Genomic DNA, 21,227 nt, shown 5'->3' with positions numbered 1-21,227 from the left:
ATGGGACGGTCCCACCACTAGAGGGGGGAGAGAAGCCTTGCGATCCGCCGGGTGGCGCGCGCCCGGCGTGGTTTCCCCCCCAAGCCTCTGGGCACTTTGGTCGGCTCCAGACGCGGGGTCACCCACTCACGACGCGCGGAAGAAGCTCGCGCTGCGACCGCGGAGACGACTGGCAGAGCGAGGAGCTGGACGCAGGGTGGCGGCGCAGTGAGGCTGCAGGGCGGTGGGCGCTGCTCGAGGGCTTCGGGAGCGCAGCCGTGACCCCTGCGGACCCGGAAAGGCCGTTCCTCACTTCGGCCGAGCACCTCCTGCGCCTGCCCACCCGGAGCCGAGCGCCGGGACCATGTCGGCCTACCCCAAAAGTTACAACCCTTTCGACGACGACCCGGAGGATGAGGGCGCCCCTCCGACACCGTGGAAGGACGTCCGCGACCTCTCCGACGGGCCCGGCGCGCCGGCGGATCGGCAACAGTACCTGCGGCAGGAGGTGTTGCGCAGGGCCGATGCCGCGGTCGCCAGCACCAGCAGGTCCCTGTCGCTCATGTATGAGTCCGAGAAGATCGGGGTCGCCTCTTCAGAGGTGAGTCTGGAGCAGGGCTGGGCAGGACCGGCCGGTCTGCTTTGTCACAGGGGTCAAGAAATGTTTTATTCACGATCTTTGGGGACTTCTCTAATTGCCTAAAATAGGTTCTTGTACTTTAGTGACTTGGTGATTTATAATAATTTGTAACTCTGTAAGATGTACATCTTGAGTACTTGAAAGAGGCAGTTTGCCCCCAGGAATCTTCCTTAGCCATTAGACTGCTTAGTTGGTTCTTTTCTTCTCCTGGTTCAAAGGTACACTCCATACTCTCCTGTCCAGGTAGGTAAAAATTCTGAACAGCAGAGCCTGGGTTAGGGAAATGGAGGGTCTGTTTCTTTTACATAATTTTTTGGTCAGAAGCCTGGTCCAAGGGCTTCAGCCATTCCTCCCCTGGTGACCCAGAATGAGTGAGGACTGTGTGCCTGCTGGTGTCTGAACCGTGAGAGCAAATGGGCCTTGAGTTTTTTCCCATCAGTGACGACTTCTCCACCTTGCCAGTAGAGATGGTGAGGTCTTGTCTGCCTGGACACCTGCTGAGTAAGCCAGAGCAAGTGGAGAGCCTTATCTTTACTTTTCAAGTCCAAACAAAGATCTAAATAGACGGTGTGTGGCCCATCGTTCCAACTCACCTTTGTCAGTTCTTTCCATATCTATAGATGATTTCAGAGGAGGACCTTATGTGCAGATTATTCTTTCTTTTCTTTTTATAGAGTAGTTTATTGATTTTTAGGGGGAGAGAGAAACATTGATGCAAGATCGGAGCACTCACCCCACCCGGGATCAAGCCTGCAACCCGGACATGTGCCCTGACCGGGAATCAAACTGGCAACCTTTTGGTGCACTGGACCACCCCCACCAACTGAGCCACACTGCCAGGGCAGGATTGTTCTATGTCAGCTAAGAATAATTAATCTTAAGCATATGTAGCTTTGAAAGGTAATGCTGGAAGCTAATATCTTTCTCCATGGGTCTCCCTGTAATTCTTTTCCCTGGCAAAGTTCATTCTGACCTGATCACTTACAGTCTTGGGCAGTTTTGAGGTTTATTGATTAACTTCTCAAGTAGTCCTCCTACATTTCCCCATTGGCCCTTTCTTGGGTGATTTACCTTCCCTACTTTTCCTTGTTAACAGAGCCCTCATTGGCTCAGCTTCCTGTCCTTAGCCTTGTTGAGGAAGTTTAGCTTGTGGTTCTTACATGTCATATCTACTGGATTCTTATTTTTGAGTCTAAATGGAAAGTGTTGACTCGGATTTAGGAAAATTGCTGACGTCTTAGGGCACTGGCGGAGGGGTCATTTGATTGAATGCTCCAGGCCCAAGGAAGCTGAGAACTGTTGAAAGAGATGTTTTTGGAAACAGAATAAATGAAGAGATCAGAATGACACAAGGTCGGTATCATAAGAGGGGATAAACTTGAATCTGGCCTTTTAAGGCTAAGGTTTAGAGCAGAGGAGTGAGGAGGAAGAGGGATGTTCCCAGGGGAAAGAGGGGCAGCGCAAAGGCACTGGCCTGGAACCGGGGCTCCGGGGCTCCTGGGCTCCGGGGCTCCTGGGCAGGGAAGTGATGTACAGGATGAGTACAAGTAAGAGCCTAGAGGAGCCAGCTTAGGAGCTTTTTGTGGTCTAGAGGGAAGATCTGTTCTCATAACTCAGGAGAGCCAAAAACATAGAAGATGTGAGTTGTTTCGTAAGTATTATGTTGATACACCCCATGCTGCCCCCAGAGGTCCTTCTCTCTATATAGTGAGGACTGTGAGAACAGACACAGATTGGCACCTCAGGCCTCTGAGGCTTAGCCTGAGCCAAGCAGGTGTTACTCTGAGAGGTACAATATGATCATGAATGGTCAGTGATAGGCTGTCTCATTAGCATGATTGCATGTCGAATTTTTCTAAGTTCTCAATTATCAGAGGCAGGAATGGTCAGCACCCCTGCCCCACTCTACTTCATGCTCTCCAAACTGTCTTTGAATCTCATCACTGTTTCATTCCCCTCGGAGTGGTGGTGTGACAGGTAAGCTCTTCCTGCCATTCAGTGCACTGGGTAGTTTCCAGCAGACCTGAGTAACCTGCTCAGCTCCCAGCTTAGACGGGTGCCTTCTGGATACCCAGCACTATGAAACAAGCCAAAACAAGACAGATTTTTATAGAGGATAGGAGTTTACAGATAATACTGGGTTGGGAAGGTCATCATTTAGTCCCAATGTGGCAGAAGTAGGAAAATTACTTAGTCAAATCACCTTTAGCGAAGGAGAGCTGCCCTTCTGTGAAACCTGGCGAGGTTTGTTTTTCACACAGAGGTCATGACCACCAGCGGACAGAGGAGTAGGCAGAGCAGAGTGGGTCATACTTGGCTGGCCTGATGAACACATAGAAACCATAGAAAGACTTGTAGACCGCTCAGCTCTTCTCCTATTTCGCAAGTGTGATATATTTATTTTCTTTTCCTAAGGTTTAATTTTTGTGAAGCCATAATCCAGTCACATGGTTTAAATTTAAAAACATACAGAGGGGTATGAAGTTTACTCCTATCCCTCTGCTCCCTCTTACTATCAGTTCCTTAGATGTTTTTATAGAAATATTCTGTGTATACAAGCATACTTACAGTCTTTTGTCTTTTTTTGAATTTTAACTTAAGCAGAAACATTCTATACATTTTAGTCTGCTTAATAGGGTTGGAGTTTATTCCATAGCAATATATGATGTGCTGCTCTTTGTTTTGGTATATTTTTATTGATTTCAGAGAGGAAGGGAGAGGAAGAAATAGAAACATCAGTTATGAGAGAGTCATTGATATCTGCTGTCTCCTGCTCACCCTCTGCGGGGGATCGAGCCCACAACCTGGACATGTGCCCTGACCGGGAATCAAACTGTGACCTCCTGGTTCATAGGTCGATGCTCAACCACTTAGCCACACTGGCTGGGCTGCTCTTTTTTTGTTTTTTTAGACTATGCCATATTCCATTGAATGATGTCTTCTGTTTATGTATCCAGTGCCCTAATGATAGGCATTTGAGTCATTTGCACCTCTGGGTGAGCCTCTTTGTGTCCTGCTTGGATGCTGTTTTTGTCCACCCTTTCACCACCCTGGCTGAGGAGCCTGCCCAGGGCACTTCATGTCTTCTCTGGCAGCGAGCTGAGCATGCTCCAGTGACATTTTGTGGGGTCCAGGATCTCAGTTCAGGGGAATCCAGCAACATACTTTAGACCCAGGCCTGAACAGCTGGTGCGGTAACATCAGTGGAAAGGGAGTAGTGTTCAGTGGGATTCAACATGATGCACCCAGCAGCTCTGGCCACAGCTTCCTGCACACTTGTTTTGTGCAGGGGCCACACTTGCCTTCTTGGTGTCTTTCCAACATTCAGTAGTTACTGAAGCCACACTGAACATTTAATTCAGAGAGGTGGACAAGAGGAGAATACTCTCCTAGCCCAGAAACAGAGGCCAACGTGACCATCTTTTCAGGGTGTCTCCGTAACTTAGGATGGGGTCCCCATTCTCTTGGACACTGTCCTTGGAGCAGAGCCTTCCCCTCTCCAAATGAGGGTTTGTACTGACCAGAGCCTCCCCTCCAAGGCAACCTGTGGTGGTTCTGATGTCACCATAGTTCTTAGCACAACCCTGTCCTGACACAAAAGCTGATGGAGGGGTAAGACGTCTGCTAGGTTAAGTAATTCCCCGGTAGGTTTCTAAATATTAGCTATGGGGGAGGAGCAGTCTCTTGCTCAACCATGTACTCCCACACTTCTCAGCACAGGTGCTCCCCAAATAGTTTCCAGGTGAATAAATGACCTGAGGAAGGGAAGGAAAAAGAAAATGGGGGGAGCAGAGGATCAATTGGAAGTTGAAGTGAGATTGATGGGAAGAATTAATTGATCTATATGGCTGTGGATGAAATCTCCCTCCTAATGGCCAGAAAATGCCTCCTTAGGCATTTCAGGCTTTCTACCAGGTGTAAAGGACTCTGACAGAGAAATGTCATTGGACTACATCTTCACTAGTAGGTTTGTTTTGGATTTTTTTTTTTTTGACTAATTTTTCATGAACTGTCAGTGATTGAATTTGACTGGAAAATTTTGGGATCTCAGGTAAACTTGCTCCTTGTGAGGATGAGTTGTTACCATTCCATTAGGTTAGACATCCCACACCAGAGATGTGGCATCTGGCCATATCTGCTGCTCCTTCCTGAAATGTCCACTGGTGGCTGCCATGTTGTCCTGAGGGACTTTGCTCTGCTGACCAGGTTATGTGCTTTGGGAAGCTGAGGGGCTGTATGCTCTCCAGCCTTCCACCTCCAAGTTGGTGGTTCTGAGAGCAGGAGATGCTTTTGGAGATGTTATTTGAGGGTCCCCAAAACCACCCTCAGGTTCAATCATTCCTTAGGACTAACAGCAAAACTATTAAACTTGTAGTTAGGCTTGTTACAGTAAAAGCATACAGATTAAATTGTCAAAGGGAAAAGGCTCATAGGGCAGAGTCCAGGAGAGACCAGGTGTGAACTTCCAGCTGTTCTTTGCCATTGGAGTTATACTGACAACACATACTTCTTTCTCCCAACAATGATGTACAACACACACAGTTATTGCCAGTCAAAGAAGCTCACCCAAACCTGGGGATCGAGAGATTTTATTGGGGGTTAGCCATGTTTACATGGATGCCTACATGGCTTCCTGGCTGCCCGCCTGGCTGGCCTAAGTGTCCTAACACCTCCAAAAGTCAAGCCAAGGCCCTAACCATAAATCACATCGTTTGCATAAACTATCTGGCCTAAGGACTCAGAGAAACAAAGACACTTATCAGGGTAATTCGAGGAAGGGTAAGACGGCACACAAGGCCTTTCTTTGGAATCTGCAGGATGTGGACATTCCAGTTCTGCTGAGATAGTCCTTTACTTGGGCCCTGGGTCTGCCTGCACACATGCTGTGAGGGGCACCAACATCACCACCTTGCCCTTGGTGGGTTTTTTATGCAATTAAGATTCAGTTTATGATTTTGAATCACTTCATGCTATCACTATGAGACATGCTACAAGACTCAAGTGCTACTGCACTGAGCCCAGATTTGCGCATGTTCCACACATGTTCATGTGCCCCTGCCAATGCCTGTGCATGTGTGTGCTCTTTGGGAGAGGAGCTACATGATGAAGATAAATGTCAAGTTTCTAGATTCATCTTTTTTACTCCCAATTGACATCTGCCTACTTACCATTTGATACCTAAGTTCAGTTACAAGCTCAATATGAGAAACAATATTGACACCTTTCCCTCAGGAACTCGGAGCATGACTTAGGGAAGATGCTGAGATCCATCTGACATTATGAGATGCCTTGGCTGTGAATTGGGGTTGGAGTCTGGTGGTCACTGCTGCCCTTTGAAGGCAATTGCTCTGCCCCATCACAGCCCTGCTGGGTCCTGCCCTGCATCCCCACCTGCTCCGTCATGCTCACCACATACAGTTTCTCTTCCCCTCTCAGTTCCCCCAGCGGGCCCTGCCGCTCTGGGCCTCTGCACTAGCCACTCCCTCTGCCCGAATGCTCTTGCCCCACCCTGACCCTCTGACTGCCTAACTTCTCAGCTTTCAGTTTCTCACCCCATTGGGGAGCCTTCCTGACCTCCGCCCTTAAACCAGTCCCTAGCAGAGCCATCTATCGCGGTGTGTGATGGCTTTCTTTTCTGTCTTCCTCATGAGGCTGTAAGCTCAGTGAAGCAGGGACCCAGCTGCCTTCCTTGGATTCTCAGCACCGCAGCGTTATCAACAAATGAAAAATCAGATTTAACTTCCCTTTTATTGTCTTCTGCTAAACTGTCAGCTCCATCAGGGCAGAGATTTGGGGTATTCACCCCTGAATCCCACGCACCTGGATCAGTGCTTGGCAGAGAGGGGATGCTCGATAATAGGTGTTGGTGGGTATCTTGCAGCACCTCTGTCATTTTGTGTGTTTTTCAAAGATCACGCTGCCAGCCATGATTCCCTGATGTCTTCACATCCTCACATGGCGCTTGGAATACTCCATCGGGCAGGTGCCACCTCGCATCGGGCAGTGTACACCCTTACAGGTCTTCACCTTTCTGCTTCCTCTTATTCTGTCAGGAATCTCTGTGCTTGACAGAAAGCCACAAACCAAAGAGGAATTGAGACTCTTTCTCTCTGTTGTCCCTCAGCATTGTACTGCCAGCCAACCAGATTTTTTCTTCAACCATCTTTTCTAGTTTAACTTTAGAAAACTTTTTGGGGCTCAAGGGAGAGGGGGAATCACCTGTAATGCTAACACCTGAGCTAAGAGCTTTGTATCTGTGCCCTTTACACTGAGGGCACTTTGCAGAGCTCACAGCCTCCCCCCGCCCAGTTTCTTAGGTGACCTCCCATTCTCATAGGAACTAATAGAGAAGACATGACGTGACCCCCTTCTGAGGGATGAGAGCATGCCATGGGACAGGAGCATTTGAGGCCTGCCTCGTAATGGCTGGAGTGCAGGGCCTATCCTTTCTGTCCTGACATTCTTGGTATTTGTTCTGCCAAGCCCTCTTCCTCATTGGTTAGAACTAGGTCACAGGTACAAGGAGTCCTGTCCTTTCCTCTGCCTTGGAGGAGGGTTTTAGTAGAAGGTCCTCCTCTGCTGGCCTCCTGACCAGCAGATCACCTCTGGTAAACACCAGCTTCCAGTTCACAGAAACGTCCAGAGCTGCATTCATTTCCTGGCCTTCCCGCCTCACAGCAGGATAAGCCACCCCCACATATTTCTCTGCACTTCTGTCGTAACACCTAAATAAGATGTTTGATTTCCTTACTGAGTCAGCACAGTGACGCAGACTCAAAGTTTGAAAGACTGTGTCACTTGTAAACAGAAAAAAATAAAATATCACTGTAAATTGAGGAAGGTTTTGTCAGGTGCTTGTTAGTGCTGTGGCTCTCCAAATTGAGGTGGACAGGCCAAGGTGGGAGGGCAAGTAGTTTGTAAAACGAGCTGAACTGTGATGGGAGAGTTCACTATTAGGGAAGCCAAGAACCTGCCTCCTGGTGGGCAGCAGAGCCCTGGCCACCACTCCCACCCCTAGCTGCACTAAGTACCTCTTCAGCTTCAGATTCTTCTGTTTTCTGCAACATATGAAATAAGGTGGGTGGGATTGGACCGTTATAAATATATTGACTCAGCCCTGGCCAGGTAGCTCAGTTGGTTAGAGAATCGTCCCAAGGTGGCAAGTTCAATCCCTGGTTGGGGAACATACAAGAATCAACCAGTGAATGCATAAATAAATGGAACAACAAATCAATATTTCTCTCTCTCCTCTCCTTTCCTCTCTCTCTAAAATCAATAAATAAAATTTAAAAAACTACATCGCCCCCTAGCTGGTGTGGCTCAGTTGGTTAAACATTGTCCCGTGCACCAAGAGGTTGTCTGTTCAATTCCCATCCAGGGCACATGCCCCTGTTTGGGGCCCAATCCCCAGTAGGGTGCATGCAGGATGCAGCCAGTTGATGTTTCTCTCTCCCTCTTCCTTCCGCTCTCTAAAATCAATAACATTTTTTTAAAAAAGGAGAGAGAGAACATCTCTAAAGATTATTTGCACAGTTACTTTGCTGAGCCTCAGGGAGACACAGGGAGGCAGCTGAAGGCAGGGGCTGCATCATGAAGTAAAAGAAAAAAAAACTTGGGAGGTTTGGAAGGGAGGTTTCCGGCTAGAAAGGCATATCACTGGGAAGGGACATGGTTAGAATGGCCTGAGATAGGCGCTGGAACAAGTTTGGCACAAATAAAGGAAAGTGTTAGTGTTTCTTTGGTGATGAATTTACATCCCCAGCCAGAAGCATCAGATCTTGAGGAATAAGATCCAGGTGGTTCTCATGGGCACAGAGCATGATTCAGTAGGCAGATTTGCAGTGAGCAAAGCAGGTCCCTGCCTCATAGAATTTGCATGCTATAAAGGAAACTAAAGCAGGTCAAGGGCTGAGGGTGCAAGGAGGAGTTCTGCTTTAAAGAAAGTGTTCAGGGAAGGCTCTTTGAGGAAGTGGCCTCTGAATGGACACTCAAATTAAATGAGGAATGGAGTCATACAAGTACCTAGATGGGGAGCATTATAGGCAGCAGAAGTAGCATGTGCAAAGGCCCTGTGACGGTCATTCTTGTTACAGGTTTTATTTTATTTTTTTATCTTCCCCCGGAGGGTATTTTTTCCATTGCTTTTCAGAAAGATGGGGTGGGGGGGGAGAGAGAGAAAGAAAGAGAGAGAGAGAGAACATTGATGTGAGAGAGACACATCCATTGGTTGCCTCCTGCACATGCCCCGACCAGGCCCAACCAAGGCTAGGGATGGAGCCTGCAGCCAAGTTACATGTTGTGCCCTTGGCAGGAGTCGAACCTGGGACCCTTCAGTCTGCAGGCCAGCGCTCTAACCACTGAGCAAAACCAGCTAGGGCTTGTTACAGGTTTTAAAACTGAAGCTATGGATAAGCTGGAATTAGGCACTAACAGGGCCCAGAAAGGACCCCAAAATTTAGTCCATGAAAGTTTAAAGACAGGACCCAAGCCAGATGACTCCATGGGAACTTCCATATCTAAAAAGAAAGTATAAAACCATAGCCCATGGGGCAGTGCCAGGTCAAAGCCAATAAGGGTTACTGGGGCCAAGGGGAGGGCTAGAGAGGATTTGCAGCCAGTCCAGGCCCTGCATTCTGACCCCCACAAGCACATTTCATCCATCTTAACAATGTCCTAAGAACCAGCGTCATGGGCAGGAGGGGAAAGAGACTGAAGAGCAAATAAGAAAGCAAGCAAGTAGAGGTAGAGCAGGGAGGGGAAGACAAAGGAATGTGTTGTCAGAGAGGATAGCACGCCCCTCACAAATGATGGTTTCTGTCCCCATATGTGCTCACTGAGGGTTTTTGAAGAGCCTGCTGTGTTTGGTCCTATAAAGGAGGGATAATTACAAAAATAATGTCCTCACCTCTGGTTTTCCCAGGAGCTCGTCCGTCAGCGAGGAGTCTTAGAACGCACAGAGAAGATGGTGGACAAAATGGACCAAGATTTGAAGATCAGCCAGAAGCACATTAACAGCATTAAGAGTGTGTTTGGGGGGTTTGTCAATTACTTCAAATCTAAACCAGCAGAAACTCCACCTGAACAGAATGACACCCTCATCCCCCAGCCCAACAGCAGGTGAGTGGGTCTTTAGCCATCTTGATGTGAAGTAGCAGAAAGTGGGGTTTAGTGCAAATGGCCAAAACTCTCAGGCCACTTCTAGTAGTGCCTTAAAGGAATCCAGGAACCTTGTCAGTTTCTCAATGGGAGGGATTCCTCTTCATACAGTGTGGAACAAGAAACATTTCTCCAGCACTCCCGATTACCTTCACTTAATTGACATCTAGTCTGCAAATTCGGCATCAGTTGGGTCTCCAATAAATTACTGCTCCAGTAACTGTCACCCCAGTAATTTGAAAAAGAGAATGTTCACTTCAGAAAGCTTAATCAGTACAAGTGTGACTCACTTCACTGAATTTTTGCTTTGAAAAGTCTTTATAGTGAACTTGTCCATATTTAATCCAAGTTGCCAATTGATTTTCATTTTAAAATACACATAATTTTGCCCTGACTGGTGTGGCTCAGTTGAGCATCATACCATGCACTGAGAGATGGTCAGTTCAATTCCTATTCCAAGTTACTGGCTCAGTCCCCAGTAGGGGGTGTGCAGGAGGCAACCGATTGATGGATCTCTCAACAATGTTTCTCTCTTTCTCCCTCTCCTTTCCTCTCTCTTTCTCAAATCACTAAAAACATATTTTTAAAAAAATACACGTGATTTTGACAGGCATTTTAATGCTACGTGTTTAAAAGATAAAAGAATTAAGTTTCTGCTAAAATAGTACTACTCGTATCTCAGATCAATGTCTGTTTATTATAAAAGCAACGTGGCCATGTTACAGAAAATTTGCACCTTAACCTACCATAACACAAAAACTTCAAATTAAGTTTTTCGTCTTCTTCAGTGATTTCATAGTTGTATTGTATCTGTATTCTTTTGGTTTTGTAGCCTGCTTCCCATTTAACCCATAAAAAATGTTTGATGTAATATTATTACACAGGTTCCATAACCATCTCTCTGTGTGTGTCTCTTTTAATTCAGAGGGATTTTGTTGTTTGCTTGTTTTTTGTTTTGTTAATCCTCACCTGAGGATATTTTTTTCCCATTGATTTTTAGAGAGACTGGAAGAGAGGGAGGGAGAGGGAGGGAGAGAGAAAGAAAGAGAAACATCAGTGTAAGAGAGACACATTGATCAGTTGCCTCCTGTACATGCCCCGACTGGGTATCGAACCTGCAACCTAGGTATGTGTCCTGACTGGGAATCAAACCCAAAGCCTTTGGTGTACAGGATGACGCTCCAACCAACTGAGCAGCCCAGCCAGGCCCATCTCTAAAGTTTTGTAATACAGGTCTACTAATGAGAAGACTGAAATTCTTAATTGAGCTTCATAGTTAGTGTTCCCTATCATTTAATTAAGTGATTGCCAGTGGACATCTGTAAAGACCATTCTCTGCGTGTGGCCCTACAAAAACAGGTGGTGGGCAGGATTTGGCCTGCAGATCAAAGTTTGCTAAGTCCCAGTCTAAAGTACCCAGTGGGTGGTTTCATATGCTTCTCTTCTACCTGGGGCTAGGATTCTTGTTTTCCTAAGGGAGGGCCACCAAACCAGATGCTTCGCTTCTGAAGTAGATGTCTCGGAAGCTTGTGCATGGCTGGTGGGGCTCCCAAGTGGTGCTGGTGGAATCCCTGCTTTAGTCAGAGGAGGCATTTGATTTCCTCACACAGGCATTACTTGACAAGACTGTACTGTCATAAGTGTTTATCCTTTCTAAAAGTTTCCCTTTTTTCTTTTATCAAAAGGTTGAAAGAAGCTATAAGTACAAGTAAAGAACAGGAGGCACAGTACCAGGCCAGCCACCCAAACCTCAGGAAGCTGAATGACTCAGGTTAGTGGGGACCTGCACGCCCTCCCACATTTGAATTCTATGGGGAGACCTTTGGATTTGGTGTTGGCCCTGAGTGGGTGGTGGGTGGGGGCACACAGGGGCTTCAGCTACTGTCATCCCACATGCTGGATGAGGCGGGTTAGGGACCCAGTGCTGCTCTCAGGGAGCTGGGGGTGTGTATTACTTTGGAGGGTGGAATAACAAAGTGATAGCCTATGACCTATTAAAAATGAGCCTGAGTTCTGGCAGTGAAAAGCCAGCTGCAGGAAAACCCCTGTGGTAAGTAGAATAATGGTCCCCTGAAGATGTCCAATCCTAATCCCAGATCCTCTGTGAATATTTATATGGCAAAAGGAAATATGCTTGCAGTGGGTATTATAGCTGCTAATCAGCTGACCTTAAAGTGGGAAGATTATCCTGGATTGTCCAGTTCAGCCCAGTGTAATCACAAAGGTCCTTTCTAAGTAGAAAGGGGGGCAGAAGAGGGAGTATCATAATGAGAGACTGAAGATGCTGTGCTACTGGCTTTGAAAATGGAGGAAGTGGCCATTACTAAGGAATGCAGATGACCTCTGGAAGCTGGAAAGGCTAGGAACTGGATTTTCCCCAAGAGCCTCCAGAAGGAACAGAACCCTGTTGACACCTTGATGTTAGCCCAGTGAGACCCATGTTGGACTTCTGACCCCCAGAACTGAAGGATAAGTCTGTTTGTTATAGCAGCAGTAGGAGACTAATACAGCCCCCAAGCTTGAGTGGAGGGAGAAGCAGCAGCATAGAAAAGGTGTGGAAGATAGAATGTTTTGTGTGAAATCATCCTGTTAATATCAAATGGCAGGCCCTTTGAGACATCCCTTACCTGAAAAGGAATTTCGGCCTCCTTGGGGCTCCTGTAGACCCCTAGAAAGTCAGGCACATTGGGAGGGCTCCAGAAACCAAATGTTTCCTGTGCACTGGAATCTACCACTGTCATGGTTGACACAGCTAAGGAGATGCCTGAATGGAGAAAGAGCCTGGGGTCAGGAAAGACTAAGATTGACACAGTTCAGTTTGGAAAGGAAAAAACCACAGGACAAAATGAAAGAAAAATAACCCTGGGAAAAAATTGAGCTTTTTATACCCTGGAGAAGTGGAGCAGGAGCCGTACACCTAAAATACATGATTGTAATGAATTAAAGGGAGTTTTTATTTGTGTGGTGTGTATTGAGAAACTCAGAAACAGAAAAGGACACTACGTATAGAATGGCTTTGGTAGGTTGTGCTAGAAGAAATACACTAAGTCTGAAGGGGATATTTCCCCTAAAGATGTAAACTGGAAAACAAACATTGTTTTCTCTGCATTTAGAAACTGGAGTTCAAGGAAGATTTATTTCTAGGCAAATGTGCATAATTTAACATTTCTTTTTTCCTTATTTTGTTTGAAGTGAGAAGACGATATAGAAATAAATTTCAAAAAGAAAAAAGTCGCCCATCATCCCATTTATAAAACAACAATTTTTTTGTTGTTGTTAAACCTCACTGGAGGATATTTTTTCCATTGGTTATTAGCAAGAGTGGGAGAGAGGTGCGGAGAGAGATAGACAGACAGACTGATTGGTTGCCTCCCTCATGAGCCCCTACTGATGGGACCGGAGATCGAGCCAACGCTCTGACCACTGAGATGCACCAGTCAGGGCAGAATTTTGATTTCTAAACCTTGTCTTTTAGACCTTGTCCATGAGTCTGTGTGGTTGTGCATTCTTGCTGTTCCAGTGCCATATTATTACTTATATGAATTTTTGTCTTCTGAGCTTGTGTGCCAGTATCTGACCAGTCACTCATAGGTTGAAGGTCTTTGATCTCCAAAGGGCTGCCCTGAGGAAGCATCTCTCCCTCCCTCACAAGCCTGCCTAGTGCTCCTGCCCCTGCATGTTATCCACTCATCTCTTCGAATGGCCTCTGGTCCAACCACCTTATTCCTTCCACCCATTTTCCAAATTGAGATTAATTTGGTGAAGTAGAATTTCTAGAGACATCAGTTGATGATTGGTATTTCTTTCTAAACTCAGACTCCATCCCTCAAGGGGCCGTTTCTGCTGTGAATACCGAGGCTTACCCGAAGAACCCACACCTTCGAGCCTATCATCAGAAGATCGACAGCAACCTAGGTAAGACTGGAAGCTTCACCAGCCTCCACAGTCCCTTATTTGAGATACTTGTCTTCTAAGTAGCTCGTGCTGAGCCAGTGCAATAGAAGGTATCCAGATTCTCAGGACTAAAACCTGGTGTCTGCCTCTCCCTTATCACATGTCAGATCCAATAGATGTGTGTCCATCTTACCCCTCACTCTTTAGAGTCTGTTTTCTTCCTTTCATTTTCACCTCCCATCTGGGTTGTGACATCAGAATGAACCCAGAGTCCCTGAGGAGCCACACAATGGAGCCTGGGCCCTGCTTTACCTCATTCTTACCACCTGGCATGTGGAGCCCCATTTCCTCCCCTGCAAACCATGCTAAGGAACAGAACCTGCCTTGGAGGACTGGGGTAGGGGTACATCAGTGACACCATCAAGCACATAGGAAACTGCCTGTCCCGGTAAGAGCAGCACTCATCTGGCCCTTTGAGCACATTGGCAGCCAAGTTCCTTACAGTGCAGGTCTCTTGCCTTGGCCTCTAGCCCCTGCTTGCCTCTCCACCTCTCCTGCCCTCACCACTTTGTAGCTCTGAGTTCTTTTCTTGCCAACTGCCCCATCTACCTGGAGTGTCCTTCCTCCCACTCTGCAGGCTTGTTCCTTCTCATGCTGTTAGCATTTCTTTAATGTGGCCGCCTCTTGTCTCTCAGAGCACCCTATTGTTCCCACTATAGTGGTATATCTGATGTCTTCCTGATCAGACTATAGCTTCCCAGGAACACAGGAATATTTCAGTTTGTCTTTACTTTACACCCAGAGCCTAGCAGACAGGCACTCAATGATTATTTTTTTAATGGAGTGGAAGTCAGCTGTTTGAAGTTCAAATGGATTTGTGTGGTGCCAACAGTAGGGGTTGACCAGCGAGCAGCTTTCATGAGTTTATTCTAGGTGGTGTCTCATCAGTGTTGCCTCCTCTGACCTTTGCTCCATGAACAGGAACTGCCTAGGGGAAGTGTAGTTTGTGGGGAAATCCGGGCTAATTCCACTGGGCCTGATTGCAAATTCTGACCCTGCTCCTTAGGTGAGCTCTGGCCTGCCCAGGACCCCTGGGGTGGAAGTGGGGCTCTCATTTAATTTAAACTTGAACTTCAACAATAATGATGTAACCTAGCACAAGGGTCGAACCTTTGTCAAAAGCAGTATACTCCACAGTTACCTGGGGCTCAGCCAGCTGGCCTCTCTGAAGGAACTCAGCATCTTCAGCACTTCATTGCTTTTGACATGGGGACACCGGGCTGCAGGGATCTGTGCACCCAGCTTGTTCAGAGGCCACTGCCTTCTTCCTGACCACAAAGTAAGCAAAGGAAATGGTATCAGGCCAGTTCTGGGAATTGCTAGCTAACTGTTGTACCCCAGAACATTCGCAGCATCCATATGTTCATGGTTCTGGGAAACTGAGTGAATGAATGTGGGGAAATGTGAATTTTCATAACATAGGTAAAGGGACCTCACAGCATTTAGGTCCAGTGGGAACATCTGTAGTTCATGTGTTTTCTGGCAGAGCATCCCAGGTGGCAGGGCAGGGACTTCCCCCGTCTTTCTCCTGCCACTTTGCAGAGTGGACCAGCAGGGTACAGCCTGGTGGATACAGGGGCTCCTGTTGGACAGGGCTTCCAAGGTCTGTCTCTCAGACATGTTTCCAAACAGGGATCCTCATATTTTTCACTCTGGATCTGTGCTTGCTCTAGCTTCAGGAAGCTAGAGATGGAGGGAAGGAAAGCAGTCACTACCCACTGACATGGGGTTTTTGCTCCTGAAGAGCAAGTCTGGCTGTTAACCAATATACCTCTCCCAGATACTCACCATGGGGTCTAGGAAGGGAATTTGTTTCCAGGCCCCTCTGCACTCTTTTCCATGGTTACTAACTGATCTTGCAATTTGCAGCAATTTACTAGTAGGTTCAAAGGCTGCTGAAAATTTGTGTAGACCTATATGCACTTTATAAAACACTGGAAGGACAAACACTACTATATTAACAGTGGTTATCTTAGATAGGTGGTGTGGGGAGGACTGGCTTTTACATTAAGAGCATACTACTTTTGCCCGGCTGGTGTTGCTCAGTGGTTGAGTGTCAACCCATGAACCTGGAGGTCACTGGTTTGATTCCCAATCAGGGCACATGCCCGGGTTGCGGGCTCTATCCTCAGTAGGGGGTGTGCAGGAGGCAGCAGCTGATCAATGTTTCTCTCTCATCAGTGTTTCTATCTCTCTATCCGTCACCCTTCCTCTCTCTAAAAATCAATAAAAACATTTTTTTTTAAAAGAACATATTTTTATTGAGTAAACCTATTTTCTTTTCACTTGCACATATTTTGGAAAATGCACCCAAAGCTCTGATATGTGAGGAAGAGGACTTCCTAATCTAAATGTCACTGAACACCTGGGAAGAACAAGCAGCAGTTCCCAATGCCATTACTGTTTGCTTAGGCCTGCATGTTGTTTCCCTCTCCCACAGATGAGCTGTCCACAGGACTGGGCCGGCTGAAGGACATAGCCCTGGGGATGCAGACAGAAATTGAGGAGCAAGATGACATCATTGACCGCCTCACAAACAAAGTGGACAAGTTAGATGTCAATATAAAAAGCACAGAAAGAAAAGTTCGACAGCTTTAAAGACAGTGAAGAATTTCCCCTCCATTATGATGAAAAGATCTGAAGGATCTTCTTTTAAACTCCCAAGAAATTTCATTTATAATTTTAGTATGTAATTTAACATGTTTGCAAATGTTATAATAGAGTGGGCCTTAAGAGATTTTGTTACGAGGAAGTGTGTATCCCACTTTTTCTAAGAGCCAACACCTCGCTCACTTCTTTGAACTGAATGCTTAGAGTTTTAGTCTGAGCACAATCTCCTCGAATATCTTGGGCCTTTGATTATTACCATGCTGGAATGAGAAGAAAAAGTTGCATTTCTCACTTCAGTGAGCATATGGAAAGATGTGGGCAGAATTTCAGTCCCTGTTTGTTGTATATCTCATTCCTAGGCCTTACTGTGAGTCAGAGTGCTAAGGGACCCTGTGAACCATTGTTTGTGCGGGAGGGTCCTTCCTTCCCACACCTTTATTTAGCAGTCATCATCCCTCCCCCATACCAGACACACACGAATGCACGCTGAGCACATAATTCTCTTAACCTCCTGGAAAAGCATCAGTGTGAGGTTCAGAAATGGATTGTGTCAGCCTTTTTTGTTGGGTTTTTGTGTGTGTGTGTGTGGCTTTGTTTTTGTTAATCCTCACCCGAGGATGTTTTTTCCATTGATTGTTAGAGTGGAAGGGAGGAGTGGGGAGAGAGAGAAAAACGTGGATGTGAGAGAAACACAGTGGTTGGTTATCTCTAGGACACTCCCCAACCAGGGCAGGGATCTAACCTGAAACCCAGGTATGTGCCCTTGACCAGGAAGCAAACCCGGGACCCTTCACTCTGCAGCAATGCTCTAACCACTGAACCACACCAGCCAGGGTGGGATTCTCTGCTGTTTTGTTGACAAATGTCATCTCTTCCCCTCCTGGCCTCCATCCTTGGCGTGCATTTTAGCAGGGATTCAGACCAGCCCTGCCCGCTGTGACACCTGGAAGTACGTAGGGAATTGGGTAATCCCTTCTCCATGCACCCTCATCTCTGACTCTGTGTTCCTAATTAAGAGTAGATTCTCCACTAGCTCAAGGCTGTGCTGGCTGACCAACTGGGGGCCCTGTGAAGTTGGTGGGAATGGTGCATTACACAGACGTGGCCAAGCAGTGGTCAATCTACACTGAGCCCTCTACTCCTCTGGGGCTCTCCTGACCCATCCAGGGTTCCCACTCACTCTCGTTGCATGTCTTACAAGGTGACGACTCAGTGCCTGGTTCTCTACCACCCAATTTCAGGACTGGAACTCCACAAATAATGCTAACTTGGTATAGAAGGATTTGGCTAAAAGAGAAAGCCCAGACATCATCATATTTAACTGGCCTGGCTTGTTCTTTCATTTTACAAAAAGAATCACTTAAAAGCATTAATTACAATTGATTTCTACAATTAAATGAGTTTTTTTGTGTTGGTACTTCCAACAAAATAATTGAAGCCACAAAGCCCTTGTCGTGTTTTTTTTTTTAATGTTTTTATTGATTTGAGAGAGAGAGGAAGGAAGAGGGAGAGAGAGAGAGAAACATCGATGAGAGAGACATTGATTGGCTGCCTTCTGCACACCTGCCACTGGGGATCAAGCCTGCAACCTGGGCATATGCCCCAACTGGGAATCAAACCGAGATCTCCTGGGTCATAGGTAGATGCTCAGCCCCTGAGCCATGCCTGCTGAGCAGGCCCTTGTCCTTTTAAAAAGTAAAGTAATTAAAATACTTTGAAGATGGTGAAAATGGTCAAAGGGACCGATTTTAATAAGGACAGTTTAGATCAGAAACTTTCAAATAACAGTGCCTTTCACCTTGAAACATGGTACTGGCTAAGTGACCTTCACCACATCCATTCTATAGCCTATAAACAAAGTCCCTTAAAGCAAAGGAAACTTCTTTAAAGTGCTGCAGCACTTCATCAGTATTTATGTAACAATTTGTTTGGTAAAGGTACATCCCATAATGCATGTCCTTCCTAAGAATACCGACAGCCTCCATCAGTAGATACTTTCTGTCAAGTTGCAGCCACCTCCAGGAATCTGATGCATGTCATTATGAATATCCCAGGACGTGAGGATGCAGTTAAAGGTAATTTAGACATTTATCAGATGAGCTCATGATTATTCTCTTCATGACTGGTAAAAGAGAAATTTTAAACATACCCAGCCCAAACTAAACAAGTTCACAGGGCTTTTAGCAAAAAGGCTGCTAAAACATGAATCCAGAGTACAGAGCAGCCAGTATGTACATTTTCACTCATTCTCATTGTTTTTTCCCCTCTCTTAACATCTTCCTCCATGTAATAATTGTTTCTACTTATTATCATCAGGCATGGACTCATGGGGATCAGTCATCATACCTCAGACCTAAGGGTTCTGCCCCTAAAGGCCACCCACTGCCAAACATTCTCTTCAGCAGCCTTCCATCTGCCTAATGGGATTAGGGATTTAACTGACTTGAAGCAAAGTAGCACCTTATTTTATGTACCCTCCCTGTCTTTCTTGGATTGAAGAAGCCAATCACCCCATTTTTTTAACCCAAGCATATGGAAGGAGAGTTGCCCTCACTTTTATAGAAGTTTGTCTTCCTCTGACATATTAGAAGGCCTCATATCTTTCATTTTGTTTTGTTCAGATCCCCTAATTCTAAGGCCTCTGCCGAGGGACTGCCTTTAAGCCATGTTCTGGCCAGCAGCAGCTCTCTGCTGGGTCTTCACCCCTGCTCCCATGCCCACAAAGGACCTGTTGCTGCTTCTACTTTGTAAAGCAAAGTTGTTTGCACTTTCAGAGAACAAAGGGAGGCCTGAGGAGTCTCTAGGATCTTTGCACATGATGGTGGTGATTAAAAAACAATTCTAACCCTCTAGAGACATTCAGAGGTACCCAGGCTGGGGTTGCGTGTGGGGTGGGCTTTGGTACTACAGACAAGACCAGTGAACTCATCCTTCTTGCCAGATGGGGCCCATGAAACAGGTTTTTATTTCCACAGTCAAGCTGAAAACAAACTGTGCCTTCAAAAAAGTGGCTTTTCTAACTTTAGGTTGGTTGTGTTAAGTGTGCTACTAACTTAAAAATAAGTGCATTCTCCTCCAGAGGAAACGATTTCTAACATCTAGTGATTTGTAACTTAGCAGTGGGGTTGTCTTTTTTGCATTCTGTAGGAAAAGAGACCTGAATTTAACTCAGGTGGCAAGAAAAGAACTGCAGAAGTGCATTTTAATCTCTAACTTTTTATGAATATGTAATTTTAAGTGTACACTACACCAATTTAGTAAAAACCTTATACTTTGCCTATAGAGACCTTTTCTGCAGAATTGTTAAAGTTAGCAATGTTGTTGAGCATCTTCCGCTCTGGTGGATGAAATGTCTTATGTATAGAATCATGATCTAGTTATTAAAAGTGCTCATGTGAAGGTGGGCTTTTTGTTTAGAGTCTAAATCAGAACAGCTCTTATGCTCCATGCTTTCAATTTAACAATGACCATATTCCATAAAATAAAATGTGAAGTTTTTTAATAAACTTCTGTCTCCTACAAAGTCATTTTCAAAGACTTGGTGGAGGGGAATCCTCCTTGTTGAGTAGTCCTACATATGGACTACTGCCACATTTAGCTCCCTGCCACATTCAGCCTATGAAGAAGCTTCCTTCTTGAACCCTCATCTGTCTCCTGCCTCCCTGCCCCCTCTGCAGAACTGTCTAGATCAGGGCTCAGCAAACTGTAAAGGGCCAGAAAGTAAATGTTTAGGCTCACAGGCCAAAGAGTCTGCCACAACTATTCAATTCCATGATCGTGGCACAAAAGCAGCCAAAGACAACATAGTAAATGTCCATGTTCCAATAAAACTTTATCTATGGACACAAGTTTTAATTTCATGTAATTTTTACATGTCACGATTTTTGGTTTTTTTAACTACTATCAAATGTAAAACCACTTAGTTGACGGGAGGTATAAAACATGGTGGCTGCATTTGGGCCATAGTCATCCCCTGTTTACACTGCCAAGAAGTACTCCTGTTGGGGGCAAGGGGATAAAGAATTGCTGGCCATTCTACTTTGCAAGTGGGTTCCCTATCAGGGCTTCAGGCTTCTCTCCTGGGCAACACTGCAGCCAACCAAGAAAGGGAGAACAGGCTGGGCCTAGCCTTGGCTCCACTCTCCTGCCTCTGTCTTCAGTCTGACCACACACCTAGGAATTGAATCTAGATCTGAAATACCTGAGAAAGCACCTGTAGGCCGGGCTAGGCCATTTTGGAAATTTTATCCATCAGTGGACTAGCTGCCCACGTCCCAAAGGCTACCCTGGTTTTATCTTTGGATAAAAGATACCATCTTTGGGCATCATTACAAATAATGAATGATGAGGGGTCTGAACATGGGCAACGTACTTTTCTGGGAAGTCAAGGGAAAGAACCTTATATAGAAAGAAGTACAAGTGAAAAAATCAGGTAGCTCACATTTGGGAGCTGCAAGTAGAGAAAAGGCTAAAGTTTGGGTAGTGGGTAGGAGATGACATGAGAGGGTAGGCAGGTCCCAATCTGAAAGGCTCGGGGGGTCATGTCAAGGAGTCAGAACATTGACTTCAATGGCAGGCATATATGGATTCTCAGCAAGAAAGTGACATATTAAGAGTCGGATATGAAAGAATCATAAAAGATGCATCACCACATTATAAGAGCAAAAAAAAACCACTAGAAACAAACTAACTGATTAAGGAAATGATAGAATTAAATGATGGTTCACCCATAGCTGCAACAGACAGTTGTAGCTGTGAAAAGCTTTAAAAGAGCATATAGGATAATGCTTGCAAGATTAAGATTACAGTGGAAAGAATGGACAAAACTGATTATAGAGCATGGTCCAAATTGTGTGGAAAAGCAAACCAATATGTGCATTTCAGGGCA

The 21,227-nt window shown here is 45.8% G+C and overlaps 1 protein-coding gene across 1 annotated transcript; it reads left to right on the top strand.

The window, feature by feature from the left end:
- Positions 1-19: 19 nt before the first annotated feature.
- SNAP29 (synaptosome associated protein 29) lies at positions 20-20,185 on the top strand. The gene is made up of 5 exons (XM_081122583.1): positions 20-580; positions 9,540-9,736; positions 11,461-11,546; positions 13,592-13,690; positions 16,170-20,185. Exons 1-5 carry the CDS (start codon positions 344-346, stop codon positions 16,325-16,327), a joined length of 777 nt encoding a protein of 258 aa, XP_080978709.1. The 5' UTR covers positions 20-343; the 3' UTR covers positions 16,328-20,185.
- The last annotated feature ends 1,042 nt before the right edge of the window (positions 20,186-21,227 follow it).

This window comes from Miniopterus schreibersii (genome assembly GCF_964146895.1).
Source record: "Miniopterus schreibersii genome assembly, chromosome: 20".
Lineage (NCBI taxonomy): Eukaryota > Metazoa > Chordata > Mammalia > Chiroptera > Miniopteridae > Miniopterus > Miniopterus schreibersii.
The sequence above is the reverse complement of the archived record's forward strand: the minus strand, read 5'-3'. Positions and strand labels throughout refer to the sequence as shown.

Excerpts from the sequence above, each read along its gene's own strand:
- SNAP29 (XM_081122583.1), top strand. The coding sequence starts at position 344 with ATGTCGGCCTACCCCAAAAGTTACAACCCTTTCGACGACGACCCGGAG. Across the intron at positions 581-9,539 it reads TCGGGGTCGCCTCTTCAGAG|GAGCTCGTCCGTCAGCGAGG; the intron begins GTGAGTCTGGAG and ends TGGTTTTCCCAG. Across the intron at positions 9,737-11,460 it reads ATCCCCCAGCCCAACAGCAG|GTTGAAAGAAGCTATAAGTA; the intron begins GTGAGTGGGTCT and ends TTTTATCAAAAG.